At 47.0% G+C, this 16,842-nt stretch overlaps 1 protein-coding gene across 5 annotated transcripts in view; it reads left to right on the top strand.

Annotated features, from left to right (window-relative positions):
- The window catches only part of LOC110494603 (E3 ubiquitin-protein ligase PDZRN3-B), a 562,549-nt gene that overhangs the window by 515,894 nt on the left and 29,813 nt on the right, over nucleotides 1-16,842 (top strand). The window contains exon 1 of one of the 5 annotated variants that reach the window (XM_021569818.3): nucleotides 11,795-12,122. The exons of the other annotated variants lie outside the window; for them this stretch is intronic. Within the exon in view, the coding sequence (XP_021425493.3) occupies nucleotides 12,054-12,122 (69 nt within the window). The 5' untranslated portion in view covers nucleotides 11,795-12,053. Of the gene's footprint in view, nucleotides 1-11,794; nucleotides 12,123-16,842 lie in introns of those variants that run through there. 5 annotated transcript variants of the gene reach the window in all.

Raw genomic sequence — 16,842 nt, 5'->3', positions numbered from 1 at the left:
CACCATCGAGATCATCCTGACCAGTTGCATCACCGCCTGGTATGGCAACTGCTCGGCATCCGAACGAAAGGCACTACAGAGGGCATTGCGTACAGCCGGGTACATCACTGGTGCCAAGCTTCCTGCCATCCAGGACCTATATACTAGGCGGTGTCAGAGGAAGACTCCAGTCACCCAACTCATAGACTGTTCTCTCTGCTACCTCATGGCAAGCGGTATCAGTGCACCAAGTCTAGGTCCAAAAGGCTCCTTAACAGCTTCTACCCCCAAGCCATAAAACTGCTGAACAATTAATCAAATGGCCACTTGGACATTTCACTGTAAGGTCTACGTTGTATTCGGTGCATGTGACAAATAAAATTTGATTTGATATTATGATTATCACTGGGAAAGGATCATGTTCATGTGAAGTATCATTCTTATTATAACAAGTAAATATTATGCGTTACTCTCCGGCTTGGAGAATAGTGGACGACTGAAAAGTTTCACAAAATAACCATATGAAGTTTAGCCAGTGACAGGAAGTGTTATGGTAGAAGGTTTGTGTGCTGTTACTGTGCAGTAGTTTAATCCAATACACTATGGGAGTAATCAGTGGTGTTACCAAAACAGATTGCCATAGGAAATCTTCAGGGCCCGTTTTTTCAAAAATTATCTATCTGGATTTCAGCTATCGAATAAGATTAAATGCATAGAAATATAAAGAATAGAACATACCAATCATTGATTTGGGTGGGGACTCCCATTCTATGCATTCTATTTCTATGCATTTAATCCTATCCGATAGCCAGATAGATCATTTTAGAAAACTGGGCCCAGAAAGCTCCGGGTCACTGGATATACATTATATACAATGGGAAGAACAAGTATTTGATACACTGCCGATTTTGCAGGTTTTCTTACTTACAAAGCATGTAGAGGTCTGTAATTTTTATCATAGGTACACTTCAACTGTGAGAGACGGAATCTAAAACAAAAATCCAGAAAATCACATTGTATGATTTTTAAGTAGTTAATTTGCATTTTATTGAATGACATAAGTATTTGATCACCTACCAGTAAGAATTCCGTCTCTCACAGACCTGTTAGTTTTTCTTTAAGAAGCCCTCATGTTCTCCACTCATTACCTGTATTAACTGCACCTGTTTGAACTTGATACCTGTATAAAAGACACCTGTCCACACACTCAATCAAACAGACTCCAACCTCTCCACAATGGCCAACACCAGAGAGCTGTGTAAGGACATCAGGGAAAACATTGTAGACCTGCACAAGGCTGGGATGGGCTACAGGACAATAGGCAAGCAGCTTGGTGAGAAGGCAACAACTGTTGGAGCAATTATTAGAAAATGGAAGAAGTTCAAGATGACGGTCAATCACCCTCGGTCTGGGGCTCCATGCAAGATCTCACCTCGTGGGGCATTAATGATCATGAGGAAGGTGAGGGATCAGCCCAGAACTACACGGCAGGACCTGTAGTGGAAGAGAGCTGGGACCACAGTCTCAAAGAAAACCATTAGTAACACACTACGCCGTCATGGATTAAAATTCTGCAGCGCACGCAAGGTCCCCCTGCTCAAGCCAGCGCATGTCCAGGCCTGTCTGAAGTTTGCCAATGACCATCTGGATGATCCAGAGGAAGAATGGGAGGTCATGTGGTCTGATGAGACAAAAATAGAGCTTTTTGGTCTAAACTCCACTCGCCGTGTTTGGAGGAAGAAGGACGTGTACAACCCCAAAAACACCATCCCAACCGTGAAGCATGGAGGTGGAAACATCATTTTTGGGGATGCTTTTCTGCAAAGGGGACAGGACGACTGCACCGTATTGAGGGGAGGATGGATGGGGCCATGTATCGCGAGATCTTGGCCAACAACCTCCTTCCCTCAGTAAGAGCATTGAAGATGGGTCGTGGCTGGGTCTTCCAGCATGACTACGACCCGAAACACACAGCCAGGGCAACCAAGGAGTGGCTCCGTAAGAAGCATCTCAAGGTCCTGGAGTGGCCTAGCCGGTCTCCAGACCTGAACCCAATAGAACATCTTTGGAGGGAGCTGAAAGTCCATATTGCCCAGCGACAGCCCCGAAACCTGAAGGATCTGGAGAAGGTCTGTATGGAGGAGTGGGCCAAAATCCCTGCTGCAGTGTGTGAAAACTTGGTCAAGAACTACAAGAAACGTATGATCTCTGTAATTGCAAACAAAGGTTTCTGTACCAAATATTAAGTTATGCTTTTCTGATGTATCAAATACTTATGTCATGTAATAAAATGCAAATTAATTACTTAAAAATCATACAATGTGATTTTATGGATTTTTGTTTTAGATTCCGTCTCTCACAGTTGAAGTGTACCTATGATAAAAATTACAGATCTTTCCATGCTTTGTAAGTAGGAAAACCTGCAAAATCGTCAGTGTATCAAATACTTGTTCTCCCCACTGTATACAAAGTATGTGGACACCCTTTCAAATGAGTGGATTCGCCTATTTCAGCTAAACCCGTTATTGACAGGTGTATAAAATTGAGCACACAACCATGCAATCTTCATAGACAAACATTGGCAGTAGAATGGCCTTACTGAAGAGCTCAGTGACTTTCAACGTGGCAACGTCATAGGATGCCACCTTTTCCAACATGTCAGTTCATCAACTTTCTGCCCTGCTAGAGCTGCCCTGGTCAATTGTAAGTGTTGTTATTGTGAAGTGGAAATTTCTTGGAGCAACAATGGCTCAGCCGTGAAGTGGTAGGCCACACAAGCTCACAAAATGGGGCCGCCGAGTGCTGAAGCGTGTAACGCATAAAAATCACCTGTCCTCGGTTGCAACACTCACTACTGAGTTCAAAACTGCCTCTGGAAGCAACATCAGCACAATAACTGTTCGTCGGGAGCTTTATGAAATGGATTTCCATGGCTGAGTAGCCGCACACAAGCCTAAGATCACCATGCGCATTGCCAAGCGTTGGCTGGAGTGGTTTAAAGCTAGCCGACATTGGACTCTGGAGCAGTGGAAACTCGTTCTCTAAAGTGATGAATCATCGTCTGACAGGCAGACGGAAAAATCTGTGTTTGGTGGATGCCAGGAGAACGCATAGTGCCAACTGTAAAGTTTGGTGGAGGAGGAATAATGGTCTGGGACTGTTTTTCATGCTTTGGACTAGGCCCCTTAGTTCCAGTGAAGGGAAATCAGATTATGTGCTTCCAACTTTGTGGCAACAGTTTGGGGAAGGTTATTTCCTGTTTCTGAATGCCAATGCCCCTGTGCACAAAGCGAGGTCCATACTGAAATGGTTTGTTGAGATTGGTACGGAAGAACATAACTGGCCTGCACAGTGCCCTGACCACAACCCCATCGAACACGTTTTGGATGAATTGGAAATCCGACTGCGAGCCAGGCCTAATCGCCCAACATCAGTGCCCGACCTCACTAATGCGCTTGTGACGGAATTGAATCAAGTCCCCGTGGCAATGTTCCAACATCTAGTGGAAAGCCTTCCCAGAAGAGTGGAAGCTGTTATAGCTGCAAAGGGGGGAACCATCTCCATATTACTGTCCATGAGTGTCCACATACTTTTGGTCATGTAGTGTACTTTACTCAATACAACTGTAATGATTTCCTATCACAGGGAAAACTACAGAGAATAAAACAATGACTTTTCTCTACATGTACTGTATGATTGCCCTGAAGATGACAAGATTTAGGATGAACTTCTCTGCCTTCAAATGTTCCATCTGGTATCAGATGTTGTTCCTGAATCATTCTGCAAGACAATCTAACAACTAGAATTGTCTTAAAAGACCAAGCAGAAACTGTGTGTAAGTGTATGTTTAGTTACTTATCGGTGAGCGGTGGAGGGTTCAGCCTGCATAAATTTACTTTAGCTATCATTTATAGTGTAGTCCAATGTGTCTGGATGTCAGGCATGACTGATCTTAAGAGATGGGACATCTACCTCACTTTAAAACTGCTCAGTGACTCGGCAAAAATAACAGGGAGGCTGGGAATTCCCCCTCTAGTTCTCGCTTGGCCACACAGAGGTCACTGTCTGTCTGCTGGCTGAGTGACTAACGGGGAGAGGGGTTGTTAATGTAAAGATTTACTAAGTGTCTCAGTCTTTGAGTTAGCCCAGTTAAGATGTTTGAATATCATTAAATCTTGTGAAGTAAAACAGACGGTCAGCTTTGCACATAGAGAAATATTGTTTCTTTACTCCTTCGGCAGTGATCCTCATTCATCATGGTTGACTTGTTGGTCGTGGGCCTACAGTAGGTCTCTGTCCTAGTATAGAAGTCTGTGATATCATTCTCATGTCAGTTACTCACCTGTCAATGAGGTCACCCCTCACTCAGTCCTTTCAGTTGGGAGGGCACTGTAATGTAATGAGATGGACTCCTGAACATGGACCTGTCCAATATCTCTCCACCCACAGCCCCAGAGACAGACCACCTGCAACACAGACCTACTGATTCAATCCCACAATGGTCCTGTCTCACTCCATGCCCAACAAATTGAGCTCTGTCCAGTCCACAACCTTGGCTGTAAACACACCGACTCAGCCAGGAGTGTTGATGGGTCTGTGAATGAGCTGGTGACAGGAGCCAGTGTCCAGGTCAGAACTGAGAGAGAGAGAGAGAGAGAGAGAGAGAGAGAGAGAGAGTCAGAGAGTCCCTGGGCATGGAGGATGGAGGGTGCCCCACTGCCCACCTAGCTGTAGCTCTGTAGCTCTGCTCTCAGAACAGGAGAGATGCGACAGGGATGAAATATGAACTCCTTTAATATTCTGCCTAATAACTGTGTTGACAAGCGGCATGAGTTACCTTCAGGAGGAATGTCGTGGCATTTGGATAATTAGCTGTAAATAGTGTTTTATGATACCTTGCTGGAGGCAATCGGCAGCCTTTTTATTTGTAGCAAAGGTTAGGTGGTGATTTTAGTGGCCCTATTATGGCCGTTAATTTTGCTGGGACCAGAGGTCCTGCATTGGAGGGTTGGAGTCCTGCCATGGCTGGAGACATATTGGATCTCTCAGCCCCCTGGCCAGGGAGAATCCATTACCTCAGACTCAGTCACTCTCTGTCATCACAGAACCAATTTATTTACATTCAAATCCCTGTGTGAACACCCAGCTCTCGCTCGCTCTCTCTCACCCTCGCTGTCGCTCACTATCTCTGTCACTCGCTATCTCTCTCTCTCTCTCTCTGACAGACAGCAGCTTATATCCAAATCACTCCATTAGAAGCAGCATGGAGCCCTGAAATCTCCAGTGTGTGAACACTGTTTATTTTTTAAAAGCTAACAAACTCTGTGTTGGATCTGTTGTTTTGCTGTTTGGCAGTGAGTGATATTTTCTTATCAGATATGGCATGTGGTTGTGTGCTTTTGTAGTGACTTTGTTTAGTTTTCCCATATCCCACAAGATGGCAAATATAGACAGGTCGAGGTAGAGGTAGCCCCAGCTGAATGCAGTACATGATGAAAGACATAGTGATGTGGGGAGATGGAGAGATTTAAATGCAATCTGATGTTTTGTTTTCTAACTCCTCTAAGAGTAGGAAGGAATCTAAATAACATCTATTCTGCTTTGTCACATTACAGCGTAGTTTATTTACTCTCTGAAAGGAACCTATTTATACATTCAGAATATCTTTGTTAAGGCATATCTAGTGATTGAGACAGTGATCCTCTGCATGGTTTTCTCCCAAGCCAAGTAAATGACCATACTGTACAGCAGGGGCAGACATTATTAGTTGCTCTCCCCTCCAAATTAAAAGGTTGTGGGGACTGTGATTCCCCTGGTACCTGTCTCTGTTGGTGGAGAATCTGTGGATCACAGTCAACAGCAACGTGGAGCTGACAGCTGTCTGTTAAATTATGCACAGACTATTGTTCTAGGGGTGGACACACATACACACACTCTCACACACACAGGCCCCAACGGCAAGGCTTAAGGGAGGGGAACTCATTAAAGTACACCCTCTGCTTACTCTTCCTCACTCTCCTCTTTCACCCACCATCTCTCTTCCTCCCTCTCTTTCTCTATCTCTCTCTCTTTCTCTATCTCTCTCTCTCTTTCTCTCCCTCTCTTTCTCTCCCCTCTCTCCTTCACTCTATCCCCCCTCTCTCCCCTCTCCCTCCCTCTCTCTCTCTCTCTCTCCCCCTCTCCCTCTCCCCGCTCCCTCTCTCTCTCCACCTCTCCCTCCCTCTCTCTCTCCCCGCTCCCTCTCTCTCTCCCCCTCTCCCTCCCTCTCTCTCTCCCCGCTCTCTCTCTCTCTCTCGCTCTTCCTCCTCCTTGTTCTTGTTCTTATTTTTCTTCTTCTCTGTCCCTCTTTCTCACACCTGTTCACCTGCTGTCTCCATTATTCATAAAGCCAGTGCTGAATGGAGTGGGTCCTCAATCCCTCATATTGTCTACAGATTAAGGAGATGATAGGTGTAGCCCAGGTCCAAAGTCAACTCAGGGGAGACGCCACTGAATCTCTACCCGGCCACACCACTGTGGGAGCCTGTGAGATTATGACCACTCCTCTCTCCTTTCTACTTCCACAGCCTAGTCTCAGCTTGGCCTAGCATGTCTGCAGGGAGTGGAGGTGACACGGAATATATCAGCCATGGAAGGAACCAGAGACTTCTGTTTATTTATATAGATGTCTCTACTCCACCCCTCCCACCACCTCTGCTGGTGTCTGGACAGAGCATTATGAACTGTGAGAAGGACTGGACTCTTATCTCTGTCAGTCATCGTTTCCTGTTTTCCTTCTTCACATGTTTCCACGTCGTCACAACCCCAGATCGTTCTCAACATTCTGCTAAACCCCCTCTTTCCTTCTTCACATGTTTCCACGTCGTCACAACCCCAGATCATTCTCAACATTCTGCTAACCCCCCTGTTTCTCTCTGATCTTCTCAGGTCATAAAAACCATATCCAAGTTGGAAGACATTCACACAACTTATTTTGCCCAGGCGAATCGTCCGATAGATAGGAAGACTGATAGCTTGACATTTTCCAGCTTGGCGTTCTGAAATGCCGAGGTCATCTTCACTTAACTCAGTGGCACGGTGAAGAGACCCTGGTAGATCTACAGAGATGCTGCTCTGCCCTGCAGTCAGACAGGCAGTAAAAGCACGGTTTAAACTGCACCACAGATCAGCACTGAGACTGACCCTGTTAACACTGGTGCACTCACAGTAAATCCTCAATTAGTCTGAGCTGAGCGGGGGTTGAGCAGGTGTCAACTGCGCACTTGTAAATACATTCCACCTGTATCCAAGTGGATCATAGTAGAATGGAGACATTGTCAAACTTTGGTCAATAGTTTATAGGCTGAGGAAGGACACACAATCATGGAAATAATACTGCACACACGTATGTGATTTCTGGTCTCTTCAATCCAAATGTATCCTGAGAACTTGTCTAACAAAGAAATAGTAAGAGAGAGACAGATAATGAGAAAGTGTGTGGAAGACAGAGAGTGACTCTGAGCCAGACCCAGTCAGTGAGTGTCGCACCGCACCTCTGTTGCTGTAGTTAAAAACACAACTGTTAAACTGGCCCCAGCGGGACCCTTACAGAGCAGAGTGCTACAGAGCGGCACTACAGAGACACCATGAATATAAATGACCCAGTCAAGCAGGGAGCTACACAGCACAGGAGACCCACACTTTCAAAGGACCCCATAGCCAATGAGGGAGGGACATGATAACCCCCGTCCCTTCCTCTAGCCAAACCCCCCGATGTTTACAGTGACACACATGACATTATTACCTCTTGGTCCTACTTGTTACTGGGTCCTGTGTAGAGGCAGGAGACTGTGTCTCTGTCTGTCACTAATGACTGGGACTTGCTGTTGGACTCCTTGTCTCCAGAGCCCATAGATCAAGCTGCTGTTTGAAGTCTGTTTAAACCCCAACATTTTTGCAGTGGTGGGGGAGGGCGGGCGATGGTATACTGTTGTCACAGCAACTAGAAATGAATTGGTCATTTGATTAATGCAGTGACAGTATCACGTTTCAGGTAAGACTCAAGTGCAGACTGTGTTGAAGTAACAATGTTTATTACAACAGGAGCAGGCAAACGACAGGTCACAGCAGGCAGGGGCAAAGGCAGGCAGACTCAGGGTCAGGGGCAGGCAGAGTGGTCAGGCAGGAGTCAGGACAGGCAAAGGTCAAAACCAGAAGAGCGAGAAAAAGAGCGACTAGGGAAAGCAGGAGCTGAGACAGGAGACAAAGGGCTGTGAGACATGAATTTACATCAAGACACATAACAAGTAGGAAGTATAGGGTACGGGGCAACAGAGGACAAACAGCAGAGGGGCTAATGATTTTGGAGCAGGGGGAAAGGTCTCGGCCTCCGAGGGTGTAGCCGCGGGGCTATAGTGGCGTGCCAACGCATCCGGCTTAACATCCTTGGGTACTGGTCGGTGTCGCGGAAGCAAAGTATCCCGGGCCTTAATGAACCCCTCCCAGAGGTCCTGGTACTCTGAGGGAATGGCAGAGAGGTTCGGGGCAATAATTTCCAAGCCCCCAGGAAGACGTTCCAGGGCAGGCAGAGCTGATTTTAGGCATTGAGCGTGGCAGAACGGGCTCCAGCCCACGATGGCACCAGTAGTCCAATCAATCGAGGGATTGTGTCGCTGGAGCCAAAAGAATCCCAACACCACAGGAACCTGCATAGACTCAATTAGCAGAAATTGCATTCTCACTGTGGTTCCCCGACACTCGTAGGTTGATGGAGGTGGTATGGTGGGTGACCCGGCCTATAGAGAGCCCGTCCAGCGCTCTAACATCCATGGGAATGGAGAGGGGTTGAGTGGGGATGCCCAGCTCGGACGCCATGGTAACGTCCATAAGACTCATATCGGCCCCCGAGTCGATGAGTATCTGGAAAGACTTGGACTAGTTGCCCCACAGCAGGGTGGCATGGAGAGGGGGGTGAGTAGGGGGAGATGCAAAATTATCCTTAAGACCACCCAGAGTACTCATTCCTACCAATGAGCTAGGTCTCTTGACGGAACAGGTAGACACACAATGACCGGCAGCACTGCAATACAGACAACTCTGAGTGTTGTCTGCGTACGTGTTCGGCTGGAGACAGCCTAGCCCTGCCGAGTTGCATTAGCTCAGGAAGAGGAAAATCAGCAGTCTTCTGAGGCTCTTGGAGGAACACGGTAAGCTAGGTTCCTCACGGGGACAAAAACGCTGGGGACTTCCAGAGTTCATCAGATGCAAGGTGGGATCCTTGAGTGAGCGATTGGGACCGTAATCAGACCTCTTCTCCCTCCTACGTTCCTGTAGCCGACCATCGATCCGGATGGTTAAAGTGATGAGTGAGTCGAGTTCCGTTTGTAGTTCCCGGGCTGCAAGCTCGTCCTTCCTCCGATAAGCCGTACAAGAACGTGCCGAACAGCGCTTCCGGGTTCCAGGCACCCTCCGCTGCTAGCGTGCGGAAATCCACCGCATTGTCTGCCACACTGAGGGAGTCCTGCCGAAGCTGGAGTAACTTCCGGGCAGCCTCTCTACCGGCCACCAGAGCTCAAACTTTTCTCACCTCCGCCACGAATACCTCCAGACTGAGGCAGACGGCGGATTGTTGCTCCCACACCGCCGTGGCACAGGCGAGTGCCCTCCCGGACATCAGCGTAATAATGTATGTTTTCTTTGAGGTGTCCTAAGGGAACGAAGAAGGCTGCAGCTCGAAAATGAGGGAGCACTGAGAAATGCTGACAGATGGATAGGGATTGATGGAAACATCTGGCCTGCGGAAACACCCTGCACAGTGCTCATGTACCACTATCAACACCAGCCACCACGCCAGCCATGTGACGTAGACCGGTATGAATACAACCCAGCATGCTCTGTGAAAGAGAGGACATGGGATATGGGCTGGGGCCCTGTTTACCAGTGTCTGAAATAATGTCCTTTTGTAATAACCCCCACATTTGACAGACGCAGGAATGACGACCCTGTAGGAGCTAGTAGCGGTGTGTGGTTAAACTCACTGGGGAAGCCAAGCCAGGAAAAGCCATAATTACAACCTATGTGTTGTGATAATTGTGTTGTTTGATCTATAACCTGTTAGTTCATATGCCTTGACACCGTGTTATATAGACCTAAGGCTGAGACAATAAGAAGCCACAATGGCAGAATAAATACAACCACAGCTTTGTTTCATCACCAAACCGTAGAGCAACCTCTGTCCGGTGGAGTCCACAAAGCAAATTGCATGTTACGAAAACATGGTCAATCAAGTTAATGTTTCCAACTTTTTTGGACTACTAAACAACCATTGATTTCGGACAGCGGAGAGTTACTGCAAATCACAAAGAAAATAGGAGTTGGCTCCACTATTACCGGACCATTTCAACATCATCAAATCATCTCTGCTTAGTGACACAGTGACAACTAAACGATTCCAAAAACAATTTAGTCCAATCAATGTAAGCTAACTGTTATGTGTCTGTCCATGGTACTGATTTCTGTGTGTGTGTGTGTGTGTGTGTGTGTGTGTTTCTCGACTTGTAGAGAAATATCAATGCCATCCTCTTCTCTTTAATGTTGCCGAAATGGAAACTGATGAATGTATTTAATTTTTTCTTCTTTTATTGGGTTAAGTGCCTTGCTCAAGTGCACATCGACAAATGTTTTACCCAGACAGCTTGGGGATTCAAACCAGCAACCTTTCAGTTACTGGCCCAACGCTCTTAAATGCTAAGCTACCTGCACTTATCACACAATCCGTCATTTCATTACATAATTGGCCTCAATAGGTCATTAACCTTTGCCAGTGTACTGACGTGAGCGGCGGGTTGCCCTTCTCCCAGGACTCCCCAACATAGGCCTTGCTGATCACTGACTGCCAAGTGACATCAGCCTTGACGGACCGATGTGTCACTAACTGCGTAAGTGGAGCAGAGGCAGAGGGTATGACAGTGGCACTCTGTTTCTGGGAGGGCACTGCCACCCCTTATCGTAATAAGCAGGGCCACCCGGCGCCCCACTATCAAACCCTAATTGGCATTACAGTTTGGATGGCTGCATGGCACCGGAGAATGTACCAAGACCCATGCCAGGTCTGGCACACTGGAGCCGTAGCCATTGTCAGCTCAGGTGCTGGAAAGGGCAGCCTTTGACTTAGTTTTGCGACACCACCGAGGATGCAGAGAATGGCATGTCACTTACCATCAGTGGCTCCATTGGCTGAAGCTTCCCTCTATGTTTTAGGAAGCTTAAACATTTGATTTGTTTGTTTGTTTGTCCGTCTACCCACCCAATAGGAGAACGAATAGTTTGGCTTTTCCTGAGAAAGAATGTGACAAAGGTCATGGTGAAAAAAAGCCTAAATTGAACCCGGGTCATGAAACATGTCAAATTTCCTCTACTCCTTTGTTTTATGTCAACCTCTTTTGTGAAAAAGCTATAGAGCATTTCTGTGGACTTTGTGTCTAAATCGACATTGGAGATGGATGCCTTTATGTGGCTCCGTGCACATGGGACTGGGCTCATTGTCACAATGCTAAACCATTCAAATGGAATTCCTGGAATAATTAAGACTGACAAGATGTCCTTGCCCCCATAAAAGGAAATCATGTTTGTTTGCAGTGACTACAAAAAGCCTCCATGTCACTCATTTTGTCCCCAGCACAATAGGCGTAATTATTGTTCATTAATAAAACTTCCACTAGCATAGTCTGCGGTTAGCTCACCCCATCATATTGGGACAGTCCTTCATGATTATTCAATGAGCAGCTGCTTAATATGCATGAGGGGGTGTATTTGGGCTGAGGAGAGGCGCTGGCTCAGAGTGAGGGAGGGAGTGAGTTAGTGAGAGACAGACTGAGAGTAGAGCGTGCTTACTCCTACTCAGACACACTCAGGACACGCGTGCATGACTGGCTGCACAGCCTTCATGTAAATCCTTTCAGCTAAACCTATTTCCTGGGTGATTTTGCGAGACGGAGCAGCCTGGTCTGCAGCTCCATGTGAGCCAGCAGCCCAGAGAGAGAGACAACTTGCCTGGCTGACTGGAGAGCAAGACTGTATGGTGAGATTCCTCCACCATGGGATGCAGCCTCTGTACCCTGCAGAAGCCTGAGGAGCAATACAAACTACTCTATGAAGTCTGCCAGGTAATGTAACCAAGCTACTTCTGCCCTCTTCTGAACGGCTGAACTTTCAGGGCTGTTGAATCACTGCTGATGTCAACTCAAAGTGTAGAGGTTCTACAGATGTTTTGTTGTCTACTGCAATGTTAATGTGTTGAATTTGGTGATTCATGGTCATACGTCTTGTAAGTACTGATTTATTCACTAGCTGGGATTCCTTTTCAGTTTGATGTGATTGTAGAGGTTGTAGATGTGTTGGCTTTGTGTTGTAGTTTGGTGTTTTTTCTTTGCATTGGCCTCTCTGTTGGTTTGATGCCAGTCTGGCTAGGGCAGATTGAGTGACAGGGTTGGAGTATAGTAGATTGTAGTAGAGTGTTGTTGTGGCTGCCTGGCTGGCAAGCCGGATCCCCACTGGTGTTGCAGTCGTGTGAACTCTGGGCGCGAGGTCACGGAGCAGTGGTGAGGAGGTCTTGATAAAGGAGGACTGAGGGAGAGCTGACAGCTCTCTGAAGGTGTCTGTTAATGTGTGCTGATCATAACCCACCTCATTGTCAACTGACTCCCGACTCAGCCACTTCTGACTTTAACCCCTAGTTCACTTCCGTTTAAAATGTGTTTAACACTAAAGTGCTTAGACTGCAGATGTTTCACTATGATAATAGACCAGAAGTGTTGTATAGGTATTTGATTAATGTAAAAAAAAAAAATGTTGTTTTGAACAAAGTAAATTTATCAATGAGGAATGAATCATCCCTTGTCCCTATGTTTAGGTACACTGAGTATTACAAAACATTAGCAACACCTTCTCTTTCCATGATAGACTGACCAGGTGAAAGCTATGGTCCCTTATTGATGTCACCTGTTAAATCCACTTCAATCAGTGTAGATGTAGGGGAGTGTAGGGGAGGGGAGGAGACAGGTTATAGAAGGATTTTTAAGCCTTGAGACAAATGAGACATGGATTGTGTATGTGTGCCATTCAGAGGATGAATGGGGAAGACAAACGAATGAAGTGCCTTTGAACGGGGTATGATAGTAGGTGCCAGGCGCACAGGTTTGTGTCAAGAACTGCAACGCTGCTGGGTTTTTCATGCTCAACAGTTTACTGTGTGTCAACAATGGTCCACCACCCAAAGGACATCCAGCCAACTTGACACAACTGTGGGAAGTATGGGAGTCAACATGGTTCAGCATCCCTGTGGAACGCTTTTGACACCTTGTAGAGTCCATACCCTGACAAACTGAGGCTGTTCTGAGGTGAAAAAAGCACCCTTGATTTGTATGGAGAAGATATAGCCTTCAGAAAATAAATGTATTACTAGCCATCAAGCACACATTCCTGTTTTTTATGAAAGGTAGTTACTTCTGTTCCAGTATACTGTAATACCAACGTTGAAGAAGATCACTTGGACATTGTACAGCCTGGGACTTGTGCTCTGGTCACGAAGACCATGAATAAAAGAGAATGGTAGAGTGGGGTACCAGGAATAAAAGAGAATGGTAGAGTGGGGAACCAGGAATAAAAGAGAATGGTAGAGTGGGGAACCAGGAATAAAAGAGAATGGTAGAGTGGGGAACCATATGGCTCTTCAAGATCCAGTCAGTCTACATCCCCTCTGTCCTCAGATGAACCTGATAGGAACAAGCTTGTACGTTAGCTGCTGCTGCTGCTGCTGCTGCTGCTATGCCTAATAAAATTCTGTCTGGCAGGGAGAACATAGCTTCATTTATAAAATGTAGATAGTCCTTCATTGCTGACTCTCTTTTTTTCTTTTTTTTTTCTTAAAAAAAAAATCTTATGATGGGAATGATACACTGATGTGTAGTTTCCTTTGTGGCCAGAAGGGGGTTATTCAGATCAAACACTCCCTAGTGTACACATACTTCTTCATTCTCTTCTTCACTATACAATATGATTATTACACTCGTAGAAAAAAGGGTTCCAAAAGGGTTCTTCTGTCCCCAATCTGTCCCAAACGGAGAACCATTTTGGTTCCAGGTAGATCCCTTTTTTTTGTTTTTTTACGTGTTATTTCTTACATTAGTACCCCAGGTCATCTTAGGTTTCATTACATACAGTCGAGAAGAACTACTGAATATAAGATCAGCGTCAACTCACCATCAGTACGACCAAGAATATGTTTTTCGCGACGCGGATCCTGTGTTCTGCCTTACAAACAGGACAACGGAGTGGATCCTATGCAGCGACCCAAAAAAACGACTCCGAAAGAGAGGGAAACGAGGCGGTCTTCTGGTCAGACTCCGGAGACGGGCACACCGTGCACCACTCCCTAGCATTCTTCTTGCCAATGTCCAGTCTCTTGACAACAAGGTTGATGAAATCCGAGCAAGGGTAGCATTCCAGAGGGACATCAGAGACTGTAACGTCCTTTGCTTCACTGAAACATGGCTCACTGGAGAGACTCTATCCGAAGCGGTGCAGCCAACGGGTTTCTCCACGCATCGCGCTGACAGAAACAAACATCTTTCTGGTAAGAAGAGGGGCGGGGGCGTATGCCTCATGGCCAACGTGACATGGTGTGATGAAAGAAACATACAGGAACTCAAATCCTTCTGTTCACCTGATTTAGAATTCCTCACAATCAAATGTAGACCGCATTATCTACCAAGAGAATTCTCTTCGATTATAATCACAGCCGTATATATCCCCCCCCCAAGCAGACACATCGATGGCTCTGAACGAACTTTATTTAACTCTCTGCAAACTGGAAACGATTTATCCGGAGGCTGCATTCATTGTAGCTGGGGATTTTAACAAGGCTAATCTGAAAACAAGACTCCCTAAATGTTATCAGCATATCGATTGCGCAACCAGGGGTGGAAAGACCTTGGATCATTGTTACTCTAACTTCCGCGACGCATATAAGGCCTTGCCCCGCCCCCCTTTCGGAAAAGCTGACCACGACTCCATTTTGTTGATCCCTGCCTACAGACAGAAACTAAAACAAGAGGCTCCCACGCTGAGGTCTGTCCAACGCTGGTCCGACCAAGCTGACTCCACACTCCAAGACTGCTTCCACCACGTGGACTGGGAGATGTTTCGTATTGCATCAGATAACAACATTGACGAATACGCTGATTCGGTGTGCGAGTTCATTAGAACGTGCGTTGAAGATGTCGTTCCCATAGCAACGATTAAAACATTCCCTAACCAGAAACCGTGGATTGATGGCAGCATTCGTGTGAAACTGAAAGCGCGAACCACTGCTTTTAATCAGGGCAAGGTGTCTGGTAACATGACCGAATACAAACAGTGCAGCTATTCCCTCCGCAAGGCTATCAAACAAGCTAAGCGCCAGTACAGAGACAAAGTAGAATCTCAATTCAACGGCTCAGACACAAGAGGCATGTGGCAGGGTCTACGGTCAATCACGGACTACAGGAAGAAATCCAGCCCAGTCACAGACCAGGATGTCTTGCTCCCAGGCAGACTAAATAACTTTTTTGCCCGCTTTGAGGACAATACAGTGCCACTGACACGGCCTGCAACGAAAACATGCGGTCTCTCCTTCACTGCAGCCGAGGTGAGTAAGACATTTAAACGTGTTAACCCTCGCAAGGCTGCAGGCCCAGACGGCATCCCCAGCCGCGCCCTCAGAGCATGCGCAGACCAGCTGGCCTGTGTGTTTACGGACATATTCAATCAATCCCTATACCAGTCTGCTGTTCCCACATGCTTCAAGAGGGCCACCATTGTTCCTGTTCCCAAGAAAGCTAAGGTAACTGAGCTAAACGACTACCGCCCCGTAGCACTCACATCTGTCATCATGAAGTGCTTTGAGAGACTAGTCAAGGACCATATCACCTCCACCCTACCTGACACCCTAGACCCACTCCAATTTGCTTACCGCCCAAATAGGTCCACAGACGATGCAATCTCAACCACACTGCACACTGCCCTAACCCATCTGGACAAGAGGAATACCTATGTGAGAATGCTGTTCATCGACTACAGCTCGGCATTCAACACCATAGTACCCTCCAAGCTCGTCATCAAGCTCGAGACCCTGGGTCTCGACCCCGCCCTGTGCAACTGGGTACTGGACTTCCTGACGGGCCGCCCCCAGGTGGTGAGGGTAGGCAACAACATCTCCTCCCCGCTGATCCTCAACACTGGGGCCCCACAAGGGTGCGTTCTGAGCCCTCTCCTGTACTCCCTGTTCACCCACGACTGCGTGGCCACGCACGCCTCCAACTCAATCATCAAGTTTGCGGACGACACAACAGTGGTAGGCTTGATTACCAACAACGACGAGACGGCCTACAGGGAGGAGGTGAGGGCCCTCGGAGTGTGGTGTCAGGAAAATAACCTCACACTCAACGTCAACAAAACTAAGGAGATGATTGTGGACTTCAGGAAACAGCAGAGGGAACACCCCCCTATCCACATCGATGGAACAGTAGTGGAGAGGGTAGCAAGTTTTAAGTTCCTCGGCATACACATCACAGACAAACTGAATTGGTCCACTCACACAGACAGCATCGTGAAGAAGGCGCAGCAGCGCCTCTTCAACCTCAGGAGGCTGAAGAAATTCGGCTTGTCACCAAAAGCACTCACAAACTTCTACAGATGCACAATCGAGAGCATCCTGGCGGGCTGTAACACCGCCTGGTATGGCAACTGCACCGCCCTCAACCGTAAGGCTCTCCAGAGGGTAGTGAGGTCTGCACAACGCATCACCGGGGGCAAACTACCTGCCCTCCAGGACACCTACACCACCCG

Source organism: Oncorhynchus mykiss, chromosome 17, assembly GCF_057628025.1.
Source record: "Oncorhynchus mykiss isolate SJ-2025 chromosome 17, ASM5762802v1, whole genome shotgun sequence".
NCBI classification, from domain to species: domain Eukaryota; kingdom Metazoa; phylum Chordata; class Actinopteri; order Salmoniformes; family Salmonidae; genus Oncorhynchus; species Oncorhynchus mykiss.
Note: the sequence above shows the minus strand (reverse complement) of the source record. Positions and strands in the feature narration are given on the sequence as shown.